General features: G+C 44.5%; 1 protein-coding gene across 3 annotated transcripts in view; it reads right to left on the reverse strand.

The window, feature by feature from the left end:
* Positions 1 to 16,707, reverse strand: part of SRGAP1 (SLIT-ROBO Rho GTPase activating protein 1) — a 149,446-nt gene that overhangs the window by 74,207 nt on the left and 58,532 nt on the right. For all 3 annotated transcript variants that reach the window (XR_011091955.1, XM_068669320.1, XM_068669321.1), the window contains exon 2: positions 699 to 894. Coding sequence is in view for 2 of the 3 variants with exons in the window: in XM_068669320.1 (XP_068525421.1) it covers positions 699 to 894 (196 nt within the window). In the remaining variant the exon portion in view is untranslated. The remainder of the gene's footprint in view (positions 1 to 698; positions 895 to 16,707) is intronic.

A 16,707-nucleotide genomic window follows, 5' to 3' on the forward strand; every position in this document is an offset into this window, starting at 1 on the left:
CAGTTGCACAACAAAATCGAAGACAGGACTTCATTCATGACCTCTTGCAAAATCAGTCTTCGCCAGTCTGGATTTAACATGTGTTTAAGAATGAGAAAAGATGGTTGTTGGAAAAGGCAGAAGAATTCTGACACAGGCTGAATGAAAGCTTGGGCTCCCAAGCTTTCAGATTGAAGTTCATATGTTACAACAAATCAAAATAGCTTTCTTTCTCAATGCCTTTTTTTTTTTCCCCAATTTTCCTGTCCTTTTTGTTTTTGTAATGGTGATTGACCTTTATTTAGACGTTTTCAAACCCGTCAGCCCCACTGCAATGGATCAGCCCGCACCTTTCAAGCAATTCTGGGGCTCTGCTTCACTTCTAGATACTGTGTGAATTTTGGATGTTTCAAGTCAATAGCGGTAGGTGAGGGATCATACCTGTGCAACTTACCTTTTAAGAAACTGAAATAATTTCTAAGAAGTTTACATAAAGAACTGCAGTGGTCCAAATCTACAAAACAGTACCTAGGCACCCAGCTACCTTCAGCTGCAATGAGAACAGCCATGTTCTAAGCAGGAGTGAGAATTTTAAATATGCCTTTGACCTGGGTCCAACCTAACAATACTCAAAAACAGCAGAAGCAACAAGTGGGGTAGCACTCCAGTTACACAGGAATGGCAGACAGGAGGATGAGAGGCAGGGAAATGTCTCTTACTTGTACTGCTGATGGTCTTTTGTACTTCTTGTTTTTGCCATGAACCTTTCTGCCAATTTTTCCAGGTTTCGGGAATACTCCATCTCTATTTCCGACTTCTTGCGGAAGAAATCCTGCAGATCCTGAAGGAGCTGCACTCTCATTTCAGTCTGCTGCTCCAGGCATTTCTGCTGCTCTACGAGTTGAGCTCGGATCTCTAAAAAAAGAAGAACATGCCATTCAAGTCAGTGAAAACAAACGAGAACTGAGCATTATCAATTAAATCAAACGTTCTAGAGTACTTCAGCCTCTGCAGCTACAGCAGCTGCACCTGAATTTCTGGTCCTGTGGTGTGATGCAGTGGTGGTAGCTCCCACTTGTGCCATGGCACACATCTGCATCGGCGTGCAGTGTCCTCCCGCCCGCTGCCTTTCTCTCACAAATGGCAATGGCAAGGCAAGGGCTCAGGACTCTGCTGGGCTCATGTAAGCAGATCTGCCTCTCCTGTCCTCTCCCATCCTCTTCCCTGCCTCTGGCACTAGCAAGGCATCTGGCTCGGAGCAGTCTGCTTGTGGGGGGCGGTGTTCAACTGTTTGAGCAGCAACTCCTTCTGCTACCCTGAAAAACGCCAGGCTAAGCGTGCACCCTTTGTGCCGGGATCAGCTCACTGCCAGGTGGACCATGCCAGCTCATATCATCAGTACACCACAGAAACTACCTTGCAATAAATTCCAGAGGCGTTATCCAACATAACTGTGCACAGATGAGCTTTCACATCTGCCCCATCTACACCAGAGGGAGAACTGGTATATTATACATGAATTCACCAATACTCGACAGTGAACTCCGAGGAAGCAGTGTACGTGTATTTAGAAGCTGCTGTCTGAAAATGCATCCAAGGTTCCAGAGATTGTGGTATATTTATTAACGTAAAACCAAATTAGTCAATTTAGAAGAGGATGTATGTTCACAATGATAGTCTGGAGTAACAGGGAAAAGCCTCCAGATTTCTTACCACTGCTGTTTGCCATATGCACAATTACTGTGTGGCAGGGCTTCTTTTCAAGGTCTGTTTTTTAGCACTTTTATTTCTTTAGTGCTAAACAGATAATCACATTCTGCAAACGCTTAGTCTAAAAACATCCCTCTGGTTCTTTTGAGAGACGGGTTCATTAGAGCTTTTTCAGCTGCCCATGCACATTGTAATCCAATATTGTGGAGTAAACATAGGAGTAAACATTTTGCAACCATAATATATATAATTACATATAGAATATATATATTTAAAATGGTTTAACACTGCAACGGGGACTTATTGATAACAAAATAATATGCCAGAAGTGAAGTAATGTAAAAGCAAAATGGTTGTGGATGTTTACGTGATCACAAAATCAGAGCGATTAGAAAAGACCCTTAACAGCATCAGGTCCTACCATCACCTGACACTACCAAATGCCACCAGTAAAACATGTCCCTGAATGCCACATCCAAACATCTCCTAAATACTCCCATGAATGGAGACTCTGCCACTTCCCCGGGCAGCTCATTCCAATGCCGAACCACCCCCTCTGTGAAGGCTTCCAGACATCTAACCTAAACCTGTCCTGGCACAACCTGAGGCTGTTTCCTCATGTCCTAAGGCCATTTCCTCCTGTCCTAATGATGTAACCGTGCTGCGGGTAAAGAGACATTGGAAATCTTAAGATGCCTCACTGGGCCGAAGTGGAAAATCTCTCTAAAAACCACTGCTAACATCACAGGGAACTGCAAACCAGCAAGTGGTAACATTGCAAAACCTTATCTGAGGCAGCTAGGAACTGATGCATCCTCACTTATCTTAGAGCAGGTATGAAGGCAGAGATCCACCCTGCTGGGATTCAGCCGTGTCTGTTGAAATAAAGTAGGATGAGCACAGAAAGCTGTTAAGTCAATATATTTACTGGAGGAGGGAGATACTGCAGTGTTTTCCTCCAAATCTCCTTTGAGCTACCATCTGCTGTGTTAATCATTAATGAGACCATCCATTTTTATACTCCGGGAGGTGAACCAAAGAATTCACGGCTTGGTTTTCATTTCATTTCAAATCAGCTCGCTGGAAAAGCACCGTGCCTCCAGCAAGGCTGAGCCACTGTAACACAACACTGTATCAATGACATTTGTGTATGTAGAGGAGAAATTTACATTGGAGCTGGAAGGTTATTAACAGGGGAAAAAAAAAGAAAAAAGGAAAAAAAAGACTTTTTTGGGGCATCCACTACTTTTAGTATTGTAATCACGGAAAATTCCTGCTTATAGGAAATCAGTTGTACAGATTCACTGATCAGAAGCAGGACTTTTGACTAAAACCATACCCACAGATGTTGTCCCTGTACTTTGGTCGTCCCCCATTCCCACTACAGATTTCCCACTGGTGACCTCAAAGGCAGAGCTCTGCACAGAGCAGCTACGCTCTCATTTTGTTGTAGGTCAGTGGATGTTGCTGCTGCAGTTCTTCCTTTTAGGCAGGCTTTTACCATAGCAACAGCAAAGGGAAAGATTTTAGAAAAAGGAAGATATGAACAGAGATGCAAAAAACAATGACCAAGGGATGACAGACACAGTGAGGACCTACACCAGCTGTCTGACACTGCATTTCCAGTAGATAGCGGTAGCTTCCTTCAAGCTTACATGTTCAAAACCAAAACTGGAGCATGACTTTCGGGAGCTGACAGTGGCTGGTGGTCTCCAAGCTGTGGGTAAGGTGGGTTGTTACTGGGACTGCAGCTTCATGAAGGAAGTCTCCAGCTGGAGGAGATAAAGGGGAGATCCACGACCTGCTCGTGCCAGCAGACCAGTCTGTTTGGAAGAGGCTCTGGCACAGCAGTTCTCCTAGCCCTTCGCATCCCGATCCTGCTTTTCAATTCTACTTTTACTAATAATGTGTGCGGCAGTGCCACATTGGCAGGCTGGGGAGATGGCAATGAATGAGACAACAGATTAGCAAATGTTGTGATTTTTACTTGCTGGTAAGAGACAACTGTGGATTAAAAAAAAAAAGAAGAAAAGAAAGAAAAAAACAACAAACATTGGCATAACAGCCAGACTGCGTGAGTGGCTGCGCATCATGAGATCCCAAGCAACTGGCCACGCACTGCTGAGGAGCACAGGGCTGTCCACTGCCTCCTGTTAGGGAAAAATCACCAAGGCAACACTCCCGTTGTCTTTAACCAACCCACACGTGTGTCCCTAGAGCTAGGAAGGGCTGCAGGGAATATCACGGCACCGTGTTCAAAGAAATAAACACCCAGCTCACCGAGAGGGCGCCGAGTTGAAAGAAGCAGAGTCCAGCCTCTCCAGAGACACGGGCAGGTGCCTGCCCTTCCCCTGTTTTGCTGGCACACTCAAATTCAACGCTGAACCGGCACCGGCTGTAAGGGACGATGACATTGTCCTGCTCGGCTCTGCGGGGTGGCTGACGTGACGTGATTGCCAGGGTGCTTTGTGCCAGGAGCAGACACGTTTAAATGGTGGACAGATTAACACCTTCTCCTCTCCACACTGCCACTTTGAGCCACAATCACTGCTGTTCTGGCCAAGCCCTGGTTCAAAGGGATTCCCATCCCTTTACACTGCGGCTGAAACAGACTGAGTTCACATCAAGCAAAACCCCCCAACCTTTCTCCAGGATTTGCACACACAACCAAATCGAGGAAGCAGTCAATGCGACCATAATTAAACCAATAACCTCTGAGGAAAGTTTTACTCTAAAGATTTCCATCTTGAAACTCATTTCAGAATTATTCCCTGATCTACACCGTTCCCCGGAATTAAAGCATTAAGAAGAAATAGAGCTTTGTTTGTGGCAGCCTTCAAGATACAACTTTAACCTTTCAACACATTTTTATTTTCTTCTGAGCTGAGGTTGAGGCGGTGCACTACAGAAAGCAAAAGGAGACAAGATTATAGCTGCTTCTGAGAGAGGTAACGAGCAGATGAAACTGAACTACAAACAGCACCCTAATCTTAAGCAGAAATACACTCACCAAGGTTACCTCTTTGTACATGGCACAGTACTACAAGCAATGACTTACACAGCACTGCAGCAATACACCAAATCACCCTGTGGCTAACCAGTAAGATGCCAGTGCCCCATCTGAAGGCACCTGCCATGAAATACACCGCGATGCAGTGCATGGTGATCATGCTGGCCTCATGTCAGCAAGGAACTGTACTCGCCACCTTCCCCTCCATCCATGCCCAAGTACCAGGCTCAAGCATCCTGGAAAGCCATTGGCAAGCCTCTCCTGACCTCAGAAGGCGAGCAGCTGGACACCTTGCAGATATGTAGTTTCTACTTAACTCTAAATTAAACTTGAAATTATTTTCTAATTAACCCTAAGCTAACTTTTTCCCCACTCAGCTGCCAGACCGGCACTTTGTGTGAAGACACCGGCATCCCTTGCCAGGCGATGCTGCAGAGCCCATGAGGTCAGGCAGGCTCCAGCCATGCTGTGCTGGACTATGCCCAGCCTCATCAGCCCTTGGACACCTTCCAGACCACTATGAACCCTCATCAGCAAACTTTCAACCAAAACAGTGCTAATGAATGATGTGCAGCTCTGTTACACAGCTGCTGGGGTTTGCTTTCCACCAGAACCACCCTGAGAGCCGTTCCAGGCTGCCATCTCAGTGGAGGTAACTTTTGTGCCTGCAGAACAGCCCTGGCACAGATTTTGCTGTTTGCTCCAAAGCCTGGGAAGTGCTGCAGAACCAGACCCTGCTCACCCCGGGGCTGCAGCCGGCAGGCAGCGGCACTGCACGTCTCCCTACCTGCTGCCTCAGCCGGCCCGGCGAGGAGCTGTACGTACCTCCTGGCTACAACACGCAGACACAGCCACCAGCAGTGTTACTGGAGAATGCTGCAGACAGCCCCAGGGCCCCATCCTGCTGACAATTAGAAAAGCAAGCAGCTCGTCAAAATTATTTAAGAGTACAAATCTCACAAGGTTATATTTATGTTTGCGGGTCTTCATCTGCTTGGTTACTTCAGCCAAAGTCGTATCACCTCCCCATCTTTCTTTAAATATCCTACTCACACACAAAAAGTATAGTTTTAACACACAGACAAATGTCTTATCTAAAGCACAAAGGACGGTATATGGTGTTTTATGCTTCGTATTTACAAACCATCACACCTTAGTCGCTTTTTTACACCAGTGAGCTATTGCTACACATATTCCTCATTCTTACATTTATGATATCCAGACTGTGTTTCAGAGGAAAAGTTTCAGAGCTTAAATTCAGTCTAGATATCATCTGGTGACTGGCGTGTGTTTGTAATTAAGTAGATATTGGAGCCTTATCATCTTGCGGTTCCTCCTTAAAGACTCAATCTTACGTGATTCCCACAGTGCCTCCGCTTTTTCATGTGAGAATGGCACATGTCTGAGTTTGATGTAGCCGGGATGCTACATCAAGGGACCGATCTTTCCAGTTCATTCTCATCTTCTGCTTTCGTGAGGACCTGCCTTTGGCTTCTCTATCAAGATGAGCAGAGCTTTGGTCTAGCTGAACGCAGCTGGCCAACAGCTGCACCAGTGCAGACATTCCTTATTCCTGTGAAAGCACAATCAGACAACTTGGTTTACAGAGCCAGTTTTTCCCATGTTTAAATATTCTCAGGAAAGCACTTAGCTGCAGCTGGCCAGGTACACTGTCAGCAGAGAAACAGCAGGAGCAGCCACCAAAAGGCCCTGGAAGCTCCTCCGTGCACAGTTAGGTTTGACTCACCCCTAGGATCAGCACTCCCAAGCCTGCCTGGGATGTCATCCTGCCTCACAACAGACAAGAAGATAAAGATTATGAGAGGTATCAGCCCTGGGGTGGATCCTCTGGCCCAGGAGCTGGTTCTCCTCCAGGAGACAGAGAGCCTAAAGGTACTCACGCTGGACAAGTTTTTATTTCTCAGAGCCGTGACTAGAAAGCTGTCATAGTGGTTCTGTGACAAATCAGGAGGAAAGCTGTGTGGTCGGCAGGGAGCCTGGCTCCTGCTCTGCTCCAGGTCCTTACTGCCGTCTTCCAGGGCCATAAGCACTTCCAAAGCCAGAAAATCCCAAGTGCCTGAGAGCCAGAGAGGTGCTGGGGCGAGGATCTCACAGGCTGCTGCAGAAATCCATTTAAATAGATCATGAGCCTGTTCCACAACATTAACTTTCTATGACAGACAAGTGAAAATCACTTCCTTATCTTCAACATGTAAACAATAAATGTGGCTGCATAGCTGGTGATGCCCTGGAGCTTCTGAAGGCAGGATTTTTGGGGACTTTCTTCTACTCCCTAGCTGACTTCACTTAGGACACTCAGTATATGACTTATGCATGCTTCCACTTAAAATGAAATCTCTCCAACACACACCCCAGCTGTCAATTTATTGTTTGGCTACATGCCCTTTCCCAGAGAATCCATTTCAGGCTTTTTGTGTGCTTAGGGGTTTTTAGGGATGTGTCTGAGGTTGCCTTCTACTGAATCAGCTCCAGGCTGTAGGAGCCTGCGGACGTGGAACGGAGTGAGGCCACGCCTGGCATCCGAAGGGCTGCACAAAGGGTCAAGACTGAAGTCCCTGTTGACATCTGTGATCCCGTCCCCTGTAAAACTAATTCATCCAAGCACTTCAGTATGCTTTCAGATAAGAACAGTCCTTGTGTGGCCATTAGCAGGATCGCTGCTGTAGAAACCATTTTCACAACACACACAATTGCTTACAGATCCTTTTGGATATCATGCTGAAACAAAGAGCAGAGGAAGAAGGGATTTTCTCCTTGCTGCAACTGCAAACTTTAGGCAACGTATTCAAGCAAATACTGCCCTGGTCCTGCTTACTGTGGCCTCAGATGGAGTAGCAACATGCCCTCAACCAGATTCATGCAACGGGGGGATCCCAGTGGATGGGATCCAAAAGGGGTGGCTGCATTTGGGCACCTTCCCCGTTCCAGTTCCCCTTGGAATGAGAAGACACATCTGGAAGAGCCACGAAAGCCCCCAGACGTAGCTGAAGAAACTTCTCTTCTTGTTGTTCTTGGAATGACGCCCTCCTGCTATTCACAGCCACAGCTGCTGGTCACTTGGCTGCCTACAGCCGGAGCCTGAATGGAGGGCAGCCCGCCAGCTCACGGCTTGGCTGGGTGCTTCTGCCCTGGCGCTGCTGCCAAATGGCCGTGGGTTGAGGCAGGCAGGCTGCCTGCACCACCTCTCGAGTGCCACTGCTCCAGCAGCAGCTGCTCCTTTGCGCCCGTAGCAAGGCTCTGGCACCGCAGCCTACCCAAAGCTGCACGCTGCCTACGTCGGCCTTCTCATTGCTGTCTGGCCATAGCTGGGACTCCAAGAACAAAAGCTTTCATCCCTCTTTTGCTCGATGGTGAAAGCCCAGCTCATCCCAAAACACTGCCATCCAGAAAAGAGAGCAAAGCACAAGACACCTCACTGGCCTCAGAGGCCCGGTGCTGGGCCTTCCAGCAGCACCATGCAGCGTGGGCCTCCCCGCTGTCCAGCCTTCCACCTCCAGCTGAATAAATCAGCCCCACAAACCATAAGCACGCAGGAGAGAGAAGGATCCATGTCAAACAAGCCCCAAAATACAGTTCAGAAGACCAGAACCAAGCAGAAGTTACCCCAACCACGGCATTCACAGCAAAGGCCTGCAACATTAGAAAGGAAAGGGGAAAAAAAGTGAAAGACAGACAAGGAGTCTGCGGGCATCTTTGTCTGCCAAGCAGACAGGCTATCAGGCAGTAGGTGTCTAACAACCCATTTAGGCCATCTAAACTGTCAAGATCTGTGTGACAACTCATTTTGACGATTTCAAAGGGTTTCAACCATTCAGGTTCTTCTCCTTTTTCTTTCTTTTTTTTTTTTTTTTTTTTTTTTTTAAGGCTTGTTAAAGATACCACGAACCTTTCCCTGCAGACTTAAATTTTGGGCACACGAGAATATTAAAGGCAAGCTCAATCTGCCCAAATCTTTCTCCTTTCCTTACAGTGAGGTTTCTGCCAGCAGAATAAAAAAATGATTCATGACTTTCGATATTTCTTTGCAGCAATGTCTGGAATGCTGGATTGACAAGGGCACTCTACAAGGAAAAAAAAAAAAAACAACACAAAACACACTATACCCCTTCCTGGCCACAGATTTCTATAGGTCTATTATTTAATTTGGTTATTACAGGCTGCTGTGATTGCTCTAATCAGTAGATGAAATGTATCCTTCCTTCTGCTTATTTTCTCTGTACAGAAAGTTCTCTCTTTACAGAACACAGCCTCTCTCTCAACTATTCAAACAGAATTCATTCATTATACTATATTCTTGTTACATACTTGCTCGTCTGTGTTTAGATTGCAAATTCTACATTTTAACTAGCATCCAGGGAATGTTATTTCAGCTATGCCACTTCATAAAGTGGACAAAAGAACCCCTTTATTCCTAGAGCGTTAAAAGCTGTTTTAGTGTCAACTGGTGGTCAACTCACGTCTCCCTGAAAATTAATGTCAGCAAAAGAGCACGGCTTCTAAGCTAAATTCTGACCTCCCTGAAATCAATAGAGATTTCCTGCTAACTTTTTTCATGCCGAGATTACTATCTACCCCTTTGCTTGAATTTACAAGAAGCTCACACTCACCTAACAGCCATAGTGCTGTCAAAGAAGGCAGTCTTTTTCCTCTTTTTCATCCTGGCTACAGAAACCTTCCTGATCATCATGCCTCAGTGCTGGCACTTCTGCAGACACAACAACTACCCCATGGGGAGAAAAGAACTGTCTTCTGCCAGCTATAAAATACTAATACTCCAGAGGTATTGTCAGACCAAGGAAGAGAAAGGAAGGCATAGCTGAGACCACTCCTGTCAGTGCCACTACTGATCAGCCTCACTGTCTTTCAAACCCTTGCCAAAAGTTGGTAGCTGCAGGAAAGTTTAGTTCCCAGCAGTTTACATTGAAGAATGAAATATTGAGCTCCCCACCAGGCTTGTCAGGAGCAGGCAGGAACTCTGGAGAGGCTGATCTGAATCTTGCAGGAATGAACCAATTCCCACATTAAACTTGTCACAGACAATTGGAAACTCTGTCTGTAGTAATTAACAATTCCTAACAACCACTGCGACGTGGTCTTGGCACACTGACACCAGCGCTACGGGACTGGGACTGCGAGATAAACTCAGCCTTACAAGTGGGATGATCCTGCTACAGGGATCGGCAGAGAAACACTTCTGAATGAGTATACCATTGTTGTACAAGCTGGGTGATTTTACCGCTCCTAAAGCACCATATGTGGTTTACAAATTAAATCAGACTACGAGGTATCATTTTTCTGGATGGCAGTCAATTCTCCTGCTCTTTACAGATTAATGATGGCAGGTTTTATCTTTCTGTACAAATACCATGTATCTGTATGCACTTATTCCAGTTCACCTGGAACTTTCAGAAGGGATCTCCTTATTGTTGTGGAGAGCCTCTGCTTCTGGAACCATTATCTGACTACTTCAATGAAGAATGCACAATAGTTGCTTTTTCACAATTACTGTAAGAATTTCTTGGTGGTTGTATTTTCTTTCTTTTAAAGCCAGAAGAGACTTGAGGACACAGGTGGCCAAATGGCCATAGAGGCTCCTCACGTCATTCTGGGGGCTGCTGCCATCCATAGGGCACTGCTGTGATAAGTGATGCACTGGTCTGGCAACAACCATGAATGGAAAGAAAGGGAGAAGAAAAGGGGCAGCAGCTGGTAGTCTTAAAACTGATGGTACGACTTAAAAATGAATGCTGGATATACATGAGTTTATACGCTTTGGGATCACCATTATTGACTTGGTAATAAAATGAAGGTAAGCACTTTTGTTAAACAATCTCATTCTTGCCATGGAAGATTTCTGTATAATCTTTTCTTTCCCACACACAGTCACGTCTGGTCATGGCTATATTGGTTTTAGTAATTTCCCCTGTAGGAAGGAGCAAGGAGGAGGAAATTGTAAGGCAGACAGAAGACACTGTAGTCCCTTTCTCTCTCTCTCTCTCTTTTCTTTCTTTCTTTCTTTCTTTCTTTCTTTCTTTCTTTCTTTCTTTCTTTCTTTCTTTCTTTCTTTCTTTCTTTCTTTCTTTCTTTCTTTCTTTCTTTCTTTTCTTTTCTTTTCTTTTTCTTTCCTTCTTTTTCTCTTTCTTTCTCTCTTTCTCTCTTTCTCTCTTTCTCTTTCTCTCTCTCTCGTTCTCTCTTTCTTTCTCTCTTTCTTTCTCTTCTTTCTCTCTTTCTCTTTATCTCTTTCTTTTTCTCTCTTCCTTTCTCTCTTTCTCTCTCTCTTTCTTTCTTTCTTTCTCTCTTTCTTAATTTGCAATTCAGAGACAGCACTGAGCAGGCAGAAGCCAATGAAGCACTGGGGAACCCTTGCATCCTGCCTGACGCTGGTTTATTTTCTCAATGCAACAGATTTAGGTCTGTTTTTTCCACCCCTCTCCAGAGCTCAGAAATTATTTTAGTGCTTCTGTTAACTAATTCCTCCTCTAATTAAATTTAGATGGAAGAAAAATCCAATATTGATTTCAGACTTTTATAACTGCCATGACTTTTCGCAATAATATCCAATTGCAGGTGAAAAAATAAGACTTCTAGTGACAGCATGTTCTCAGTTACCCTGGAAATAATTCAAGGCAACTCTGCTCCTTCAGTGCCTTAATTTTAGAGGCCCCTCCTGCTCCCTGTTTACCCAACTTGCAAAAGTTTGTTTTCTTGAGAGACATAATGTGACAATTTGAAGATCATTTTCTGTCATTCTGCCTTTCAAGAAGAAAGAAATACATGTAGTCATCTACCAGGTGCTGATCAAGTACTTCAATATGCAATGTATATATGTCCTTGCTGTTGAGTCTATGCAATAGACACAGGATATTTGGTAGCTGCAGTTGCTGCTTTCCAAAGGTTCTTCTAACTTTTCTTTAGAGAGCAGAACAGAGTATGCAGGCAAGTATGCAGCAGAAAAAAAATATCTATAGTGGTTTGTCAAGATCAGAACAGTAATGAAAATCTGACTTTAATCAGCTGCCTTATTTCCAGGTGGGGTGAAGCCTGGTGAAAGCTCTGCCCTGGCTACTGCAAGGCTGAGGACGGAGCCGACCCCAGGCAGTGCAGCAGTGTCCACACTGCCACAGGCACTGCGCCATCCATCCGTCCATTGCTGACACCGCCTGCAATGCCACCAGGCTTGGTGCTGACACACGGCCTTCACCTGGGGGGAAGCAGAAACCTCCCCACTGCACAGACGTGACCACTGTGTTATTTTGTCGAACTGTACAACAATAAAAATCTTTCTTAGTATCTCAGGTGGACAGCTTGTAAGCAAAATGTCTGATGGCTTTTTCTATAAATTAAATGTTGAGATATGTCTTTTCTTGACAAAGAACAAATTATTCTGTGCCTCTGGCAGGTGACATGGCTGTTAAAATGACAATCATGATGGCAGCAGTGCAGGGCAGGAATTCCTGAGCAGCAAACGACCAGGAAGGCCGTGAAATCCAAAGTCACTATCTGCTTATCCATCAGTGTGCTGTGCACGGCCTCTCCTGTACTTTGATTACTATCACTGTGATAAGGCTCGGGAATTAATAACTACAGAAAATGCCCTCTCTGCACCCTCTGAAAATGATTCTTCATGCATGGCACATCTTCCAGAGGTCAGTAAAACATTTTTAGTATGACACGTGCTACGCTGCATGCCATAAATCAGACCACTCATTTGACCCAGCCATGACTCTCAGTGACAGCTTTTTAAGTCCCAAGGTGAAGTCACCATCCAGTTAAAGACAAAAGGGAAACCGCAATTCGTGCTCTATGTGCCAAGATATTACCCACATCCATTTTCAGCCCAACCTGCCTGGCACACAGCAAAATACTTTCACTGATGTTCCTTCATCTTCATCAGCATGGACCGGGGGCTGTCCTCACCACCCTGCACCGGTGAGGTGTCCCCATGGCAGCCGGGGACCGGAGCTCCAGCCTCAGCCACGCAGCGCTGTGAGGAGGGTGGTGTCTCCCACCCAAGGAACCTTTAAACCAAACCATATCGCCAAGCTTCACACTCTTTATAGCGATTTATCTGTACAAACGCAAGCCCTGCCAGGTGATAGGCCTGTCAGACCTGTGGCAGGCCTCGATCTGCATCCTTTCGTAGTGGAGATATGGCCTGAGTGTCTGTGAGAGGCAAACCCCAGTCTGTGACTACTGGTCCTCTGAGTCCCACTGTGATATTACCTAAAAACATGTTCCAGTGTCTTGGCTCAATTTCACATAGCAAATAATACTGAATTTGAATCAGCAGATGATTAAAGAAACTGAACAACTTCTCATTCTGGTAATTAAAAGAAAGTGTCATGTGCCAAACTTTGAGCAGAAAAAGTTAGGATTTTTACGAATTAAACAAAGCAATAACCCCTATCATGACAGAACAATCTTCTGTCTGTGGGAATCCTACAAAACCATAAAATGATAATCACAGTGCTGGTTGACTATAACTATCAAACAAACAGCATTAACAGTCAGGTATTTTCATATGTCACTGAACTAATAAGATGACAGGAATTCTACCAAACTTCAAATACATTTGTCTGCGTACTGCTCAGATCCCATAAAAGATGTAATTTCTATGTGAGAAAAATAAACTGTCTACCTCAAAGGAAGGCTTTCTGACAAGTTTGAACGCAATTACTCAGAGCCCCGACTTCTACTAACAGCAGCTGGGTAAAAACAAATCCTTTAGTGTCACAGAGCAGATTCTTTGTTCCATCTTCCTGCTAAGGGGAAGTATAAATTGGATTGTGGACCACATTTAATTAAATTTAGCTTCAGTTGTTACAGTACGAGAAGAAGAAAGCCCCCCTGAGGTTCATGCTAATGGGAATAGAAAAAAGTATATCTGCTGCTGAGGCTGTTTGTAGGTAATGGTTGCTCACCCACTCAACACCAAGATGAGGAATAGCATCTGCTAATAAGTGATCTTTGGGCTAAAACCATTTGCATATTACCAGCTCCTCTGGAAATAATCTTCAAGCTGTTAGAAACGTAAAAAAACACTTTTTAATATTTTTTTATGAGTTGAAATATCAGAACCAGCAAAATTTAAAGCTGATGACTTGCAGAACTCGTTATCTGCCTCGTCTTCCTGCAATAATTCACTAATCTGTATCTGTTGTGAAAATTGTCTCACTCCAAGAGACATATGGATGGTTATGGCTTCCAGCGGGGCTCTGATGACTCCTCTATGGAAACAACGGCACCAAGAGCAGCTGGAGGAAACAGATGTGCCGCCATGGGCACTTTCAGTGAAAGGCCAAGGGATGAATCCTTCACGTGCTACTTAGTTCAGGATCCTGTCATAAAAAACACCATTACAAAACAATTACTGCCTATGTTTTTAGCCTGGCTCTACTTGGAAGCAGACATTTTGGCAGTAAAATCCCCACTGGAGTGAATACAGGAGAAGGGTTGCAATGGGCAGTGCAGGAGGCCCTTCCTGGCCTTGCCTTTGGCTAAACTGAAATTAAACCCAAGCCACTGAATTTTCATATGGATAAAGTGCCAGGTCTGAGAAGCACATCAGCAGTCATAGCAGCTGGATGGCGAAGTGGTAACCTGAGGAAATGTTTGTTATTCTGGGGAAAAAAAATGTAGTTTGGTAATTCAGAGAAAGCAGTTAGTGAAGAAATCACTAGAAGATGTGACACCTACAATGCAGAAACTGTCCTGTAGAAACCCGTCCTCCAGACATGGGCAAAAAAACTGGGGAACTTTTTTGAAGAAGAAATGCAGTAAACATGGATACCAACTGGGTGAAATAGCAAAGGTACTCAAAAGGACAAACGAGGTACACCAACAAGGAAAGAGAGTCTCACAGGCTTCTGGTGATTCGCCAAGGAGCCTTTATCCTCAGCTACGGAGGAGAGGAATACTTGAAATACTCACGGCACTGGTTTTTACAACAGTGACACGTTTCCAAATGTTTACCTTCGGTCTGCATTTTTTTTTTTCTGGAAACAAGTATGAGCTAGAATCAGTCACAAGTATTGGGAAAAGAGAAAGAATAAACTGAGGAGCAAGGAGCAAAAAGTCATGAGGTCTGGACAATGCACGTCCCCTCAGCGTGGACGAACCCAAGAGTGCAGTAGCGGCACTGCTAGCAAAAAAGTGACCTCACTCCCTGATACTGCCTCCCGTGACCAAAGGACTGGAGAGCATTTTGGGGATAAGGGCACGGGGAGTGGAGAGATGTCAGCATGCTCTTGGCAAGCACAGGCAAGCAAATTGCTACTTGTGCATCAACTTACTGAAGCTCTAATCAAAGATACTACTTAAAAAGCAAAAGTGGATGGAGAGATGAGGAGAAAACAGTACTGTCTGCAAAAAAGAAAAAAAAAGAAAAAAAAAAAGAAAAAAGCTGTATGGTGCCTAGCTTTAGAATTACTGGAGCTTATCAACTGAAACCCAGGTGACCTTCAGTTTCAAGTCAGTCCTTAGCCTCAAATCGTTCCATTCCCATTCTATTTACAATCTACCAAGAAACCCTTAAAGGGCATGAAATACATGTATATATATATATAAATAAATAATAATTAAAAAAATGTTAAAAAGGATTTAGCCTCCCCAGTTACAGCAAAACCTGCATTTTGACCACAGTTTCCTTCTGCACGTAATCTGTTTAAGTAGCGAGAGCGTTTACTGAATCCCTGTCCTTTCTACCTGGATACATATTTCTACCTTAGCACTAATCTACTGTTTTACCACTTTGGGATCCTCACCAAATTTCAGGCTGTCATAATCCAGCCACCTAAAAACCCCAAACAAGTGAAGACTGCATCTGAATGAAGAACAAGTCAACCCCACTGACTCCATGCATGCAACACAGACATCTGACCAGTCTAAAACTGTACATTAGTCATGTCCAAACTGGGCATATCTGAAAGACCTCCTCTGCAGGTTCTCTATCCAAAAACCCATCCAACAGCCCTTTCACTGCTGGCTACACCCTTTTCAGGACAGTCGTTGATAACCCAGCTCCTACTGCCAGCTCACTATGCGCCCCTGCAGGGCTGAGCAAAGCGCCAAGCCTGGATGTGACTGCGGATGGTACCACAACACCCACCAAATACTAGTGGTGGTTGTTGGTAGACACACCACTTGTAGGTAGGAGCATGGGCACAAGCACTGTTCAGAAAGGTACAAGACTATTTATTACTGTAAATTTTGTTCCACCTTCATGCAGGCCTGAAAACTGTATAGCCCTAGTCTTTCACACTGTCATTTCTAAGTACAATGGTATTACAAAGAACAAGGTCCAAATGTCTGAAGTCCAAATGATGTAGCAAATTTCAAACCATAAAATTGTGGAGAAAGTAGCCTCATCAAAAAGGTTTTACATTTTTTCTTGCTTTTCACACAGACTTTCAGGTTATGAGTAATGAGACTAAGACAGCCTGTAGATGCTGAGAAGGGCTTTGAAAATAATTTGCTTTTATCTACTTTGAAGGAACAAACTACTGATAACAGGAAAAAAAATATATTTTTTCTATAATGGAAAGCAAAGACAGTAAGTGTTCAGATGATATTTGAGAGTCCTGCAAGTTAAGCCCTTCTGACATGCTGTTCCAGGTAACAATCCTTTCCTTATCTGTAAAACACAGTTTCATCCCAGATTAGCACTAGTTTTGACCTGTTAGAAAACAAATGAGCTTGGCATGTGAAGAAAGGCTGCTCAGAAAACTCGACAGAACCATAACAACCAGACACTGCTGCAGAGGGGCCCAGCTTCCCTCACCACAAAGGTCCTCTCCCCACCTCCAAATGGCAGCAAATTTGCTCGGAGAACAAACCACCCCCTAGACTGTGTCAGTCACACTGAAACTATTTGCAAATATAACCGAAATTTACGGAGAAGATGCAACTAGATTATTTTTTAAGGCCAGATTTACAAAATTGCTTAAGAGACAGGAGCTGGCAAAAGCCCCGTGTGGTGTGAGATGACT

This window comes from Anas acuta, chromosome 1, assembly GCF_963932015.1.
Source record: "Anas acuta chromosome 1, bAnaAcu1.1, whole genome shotgun sequence".
Lineage (NCBI taxonomy): Eukaryota > Metazoa > Chordata > Aves > Anseriformes > Anatidae > Anas > Anas acuta.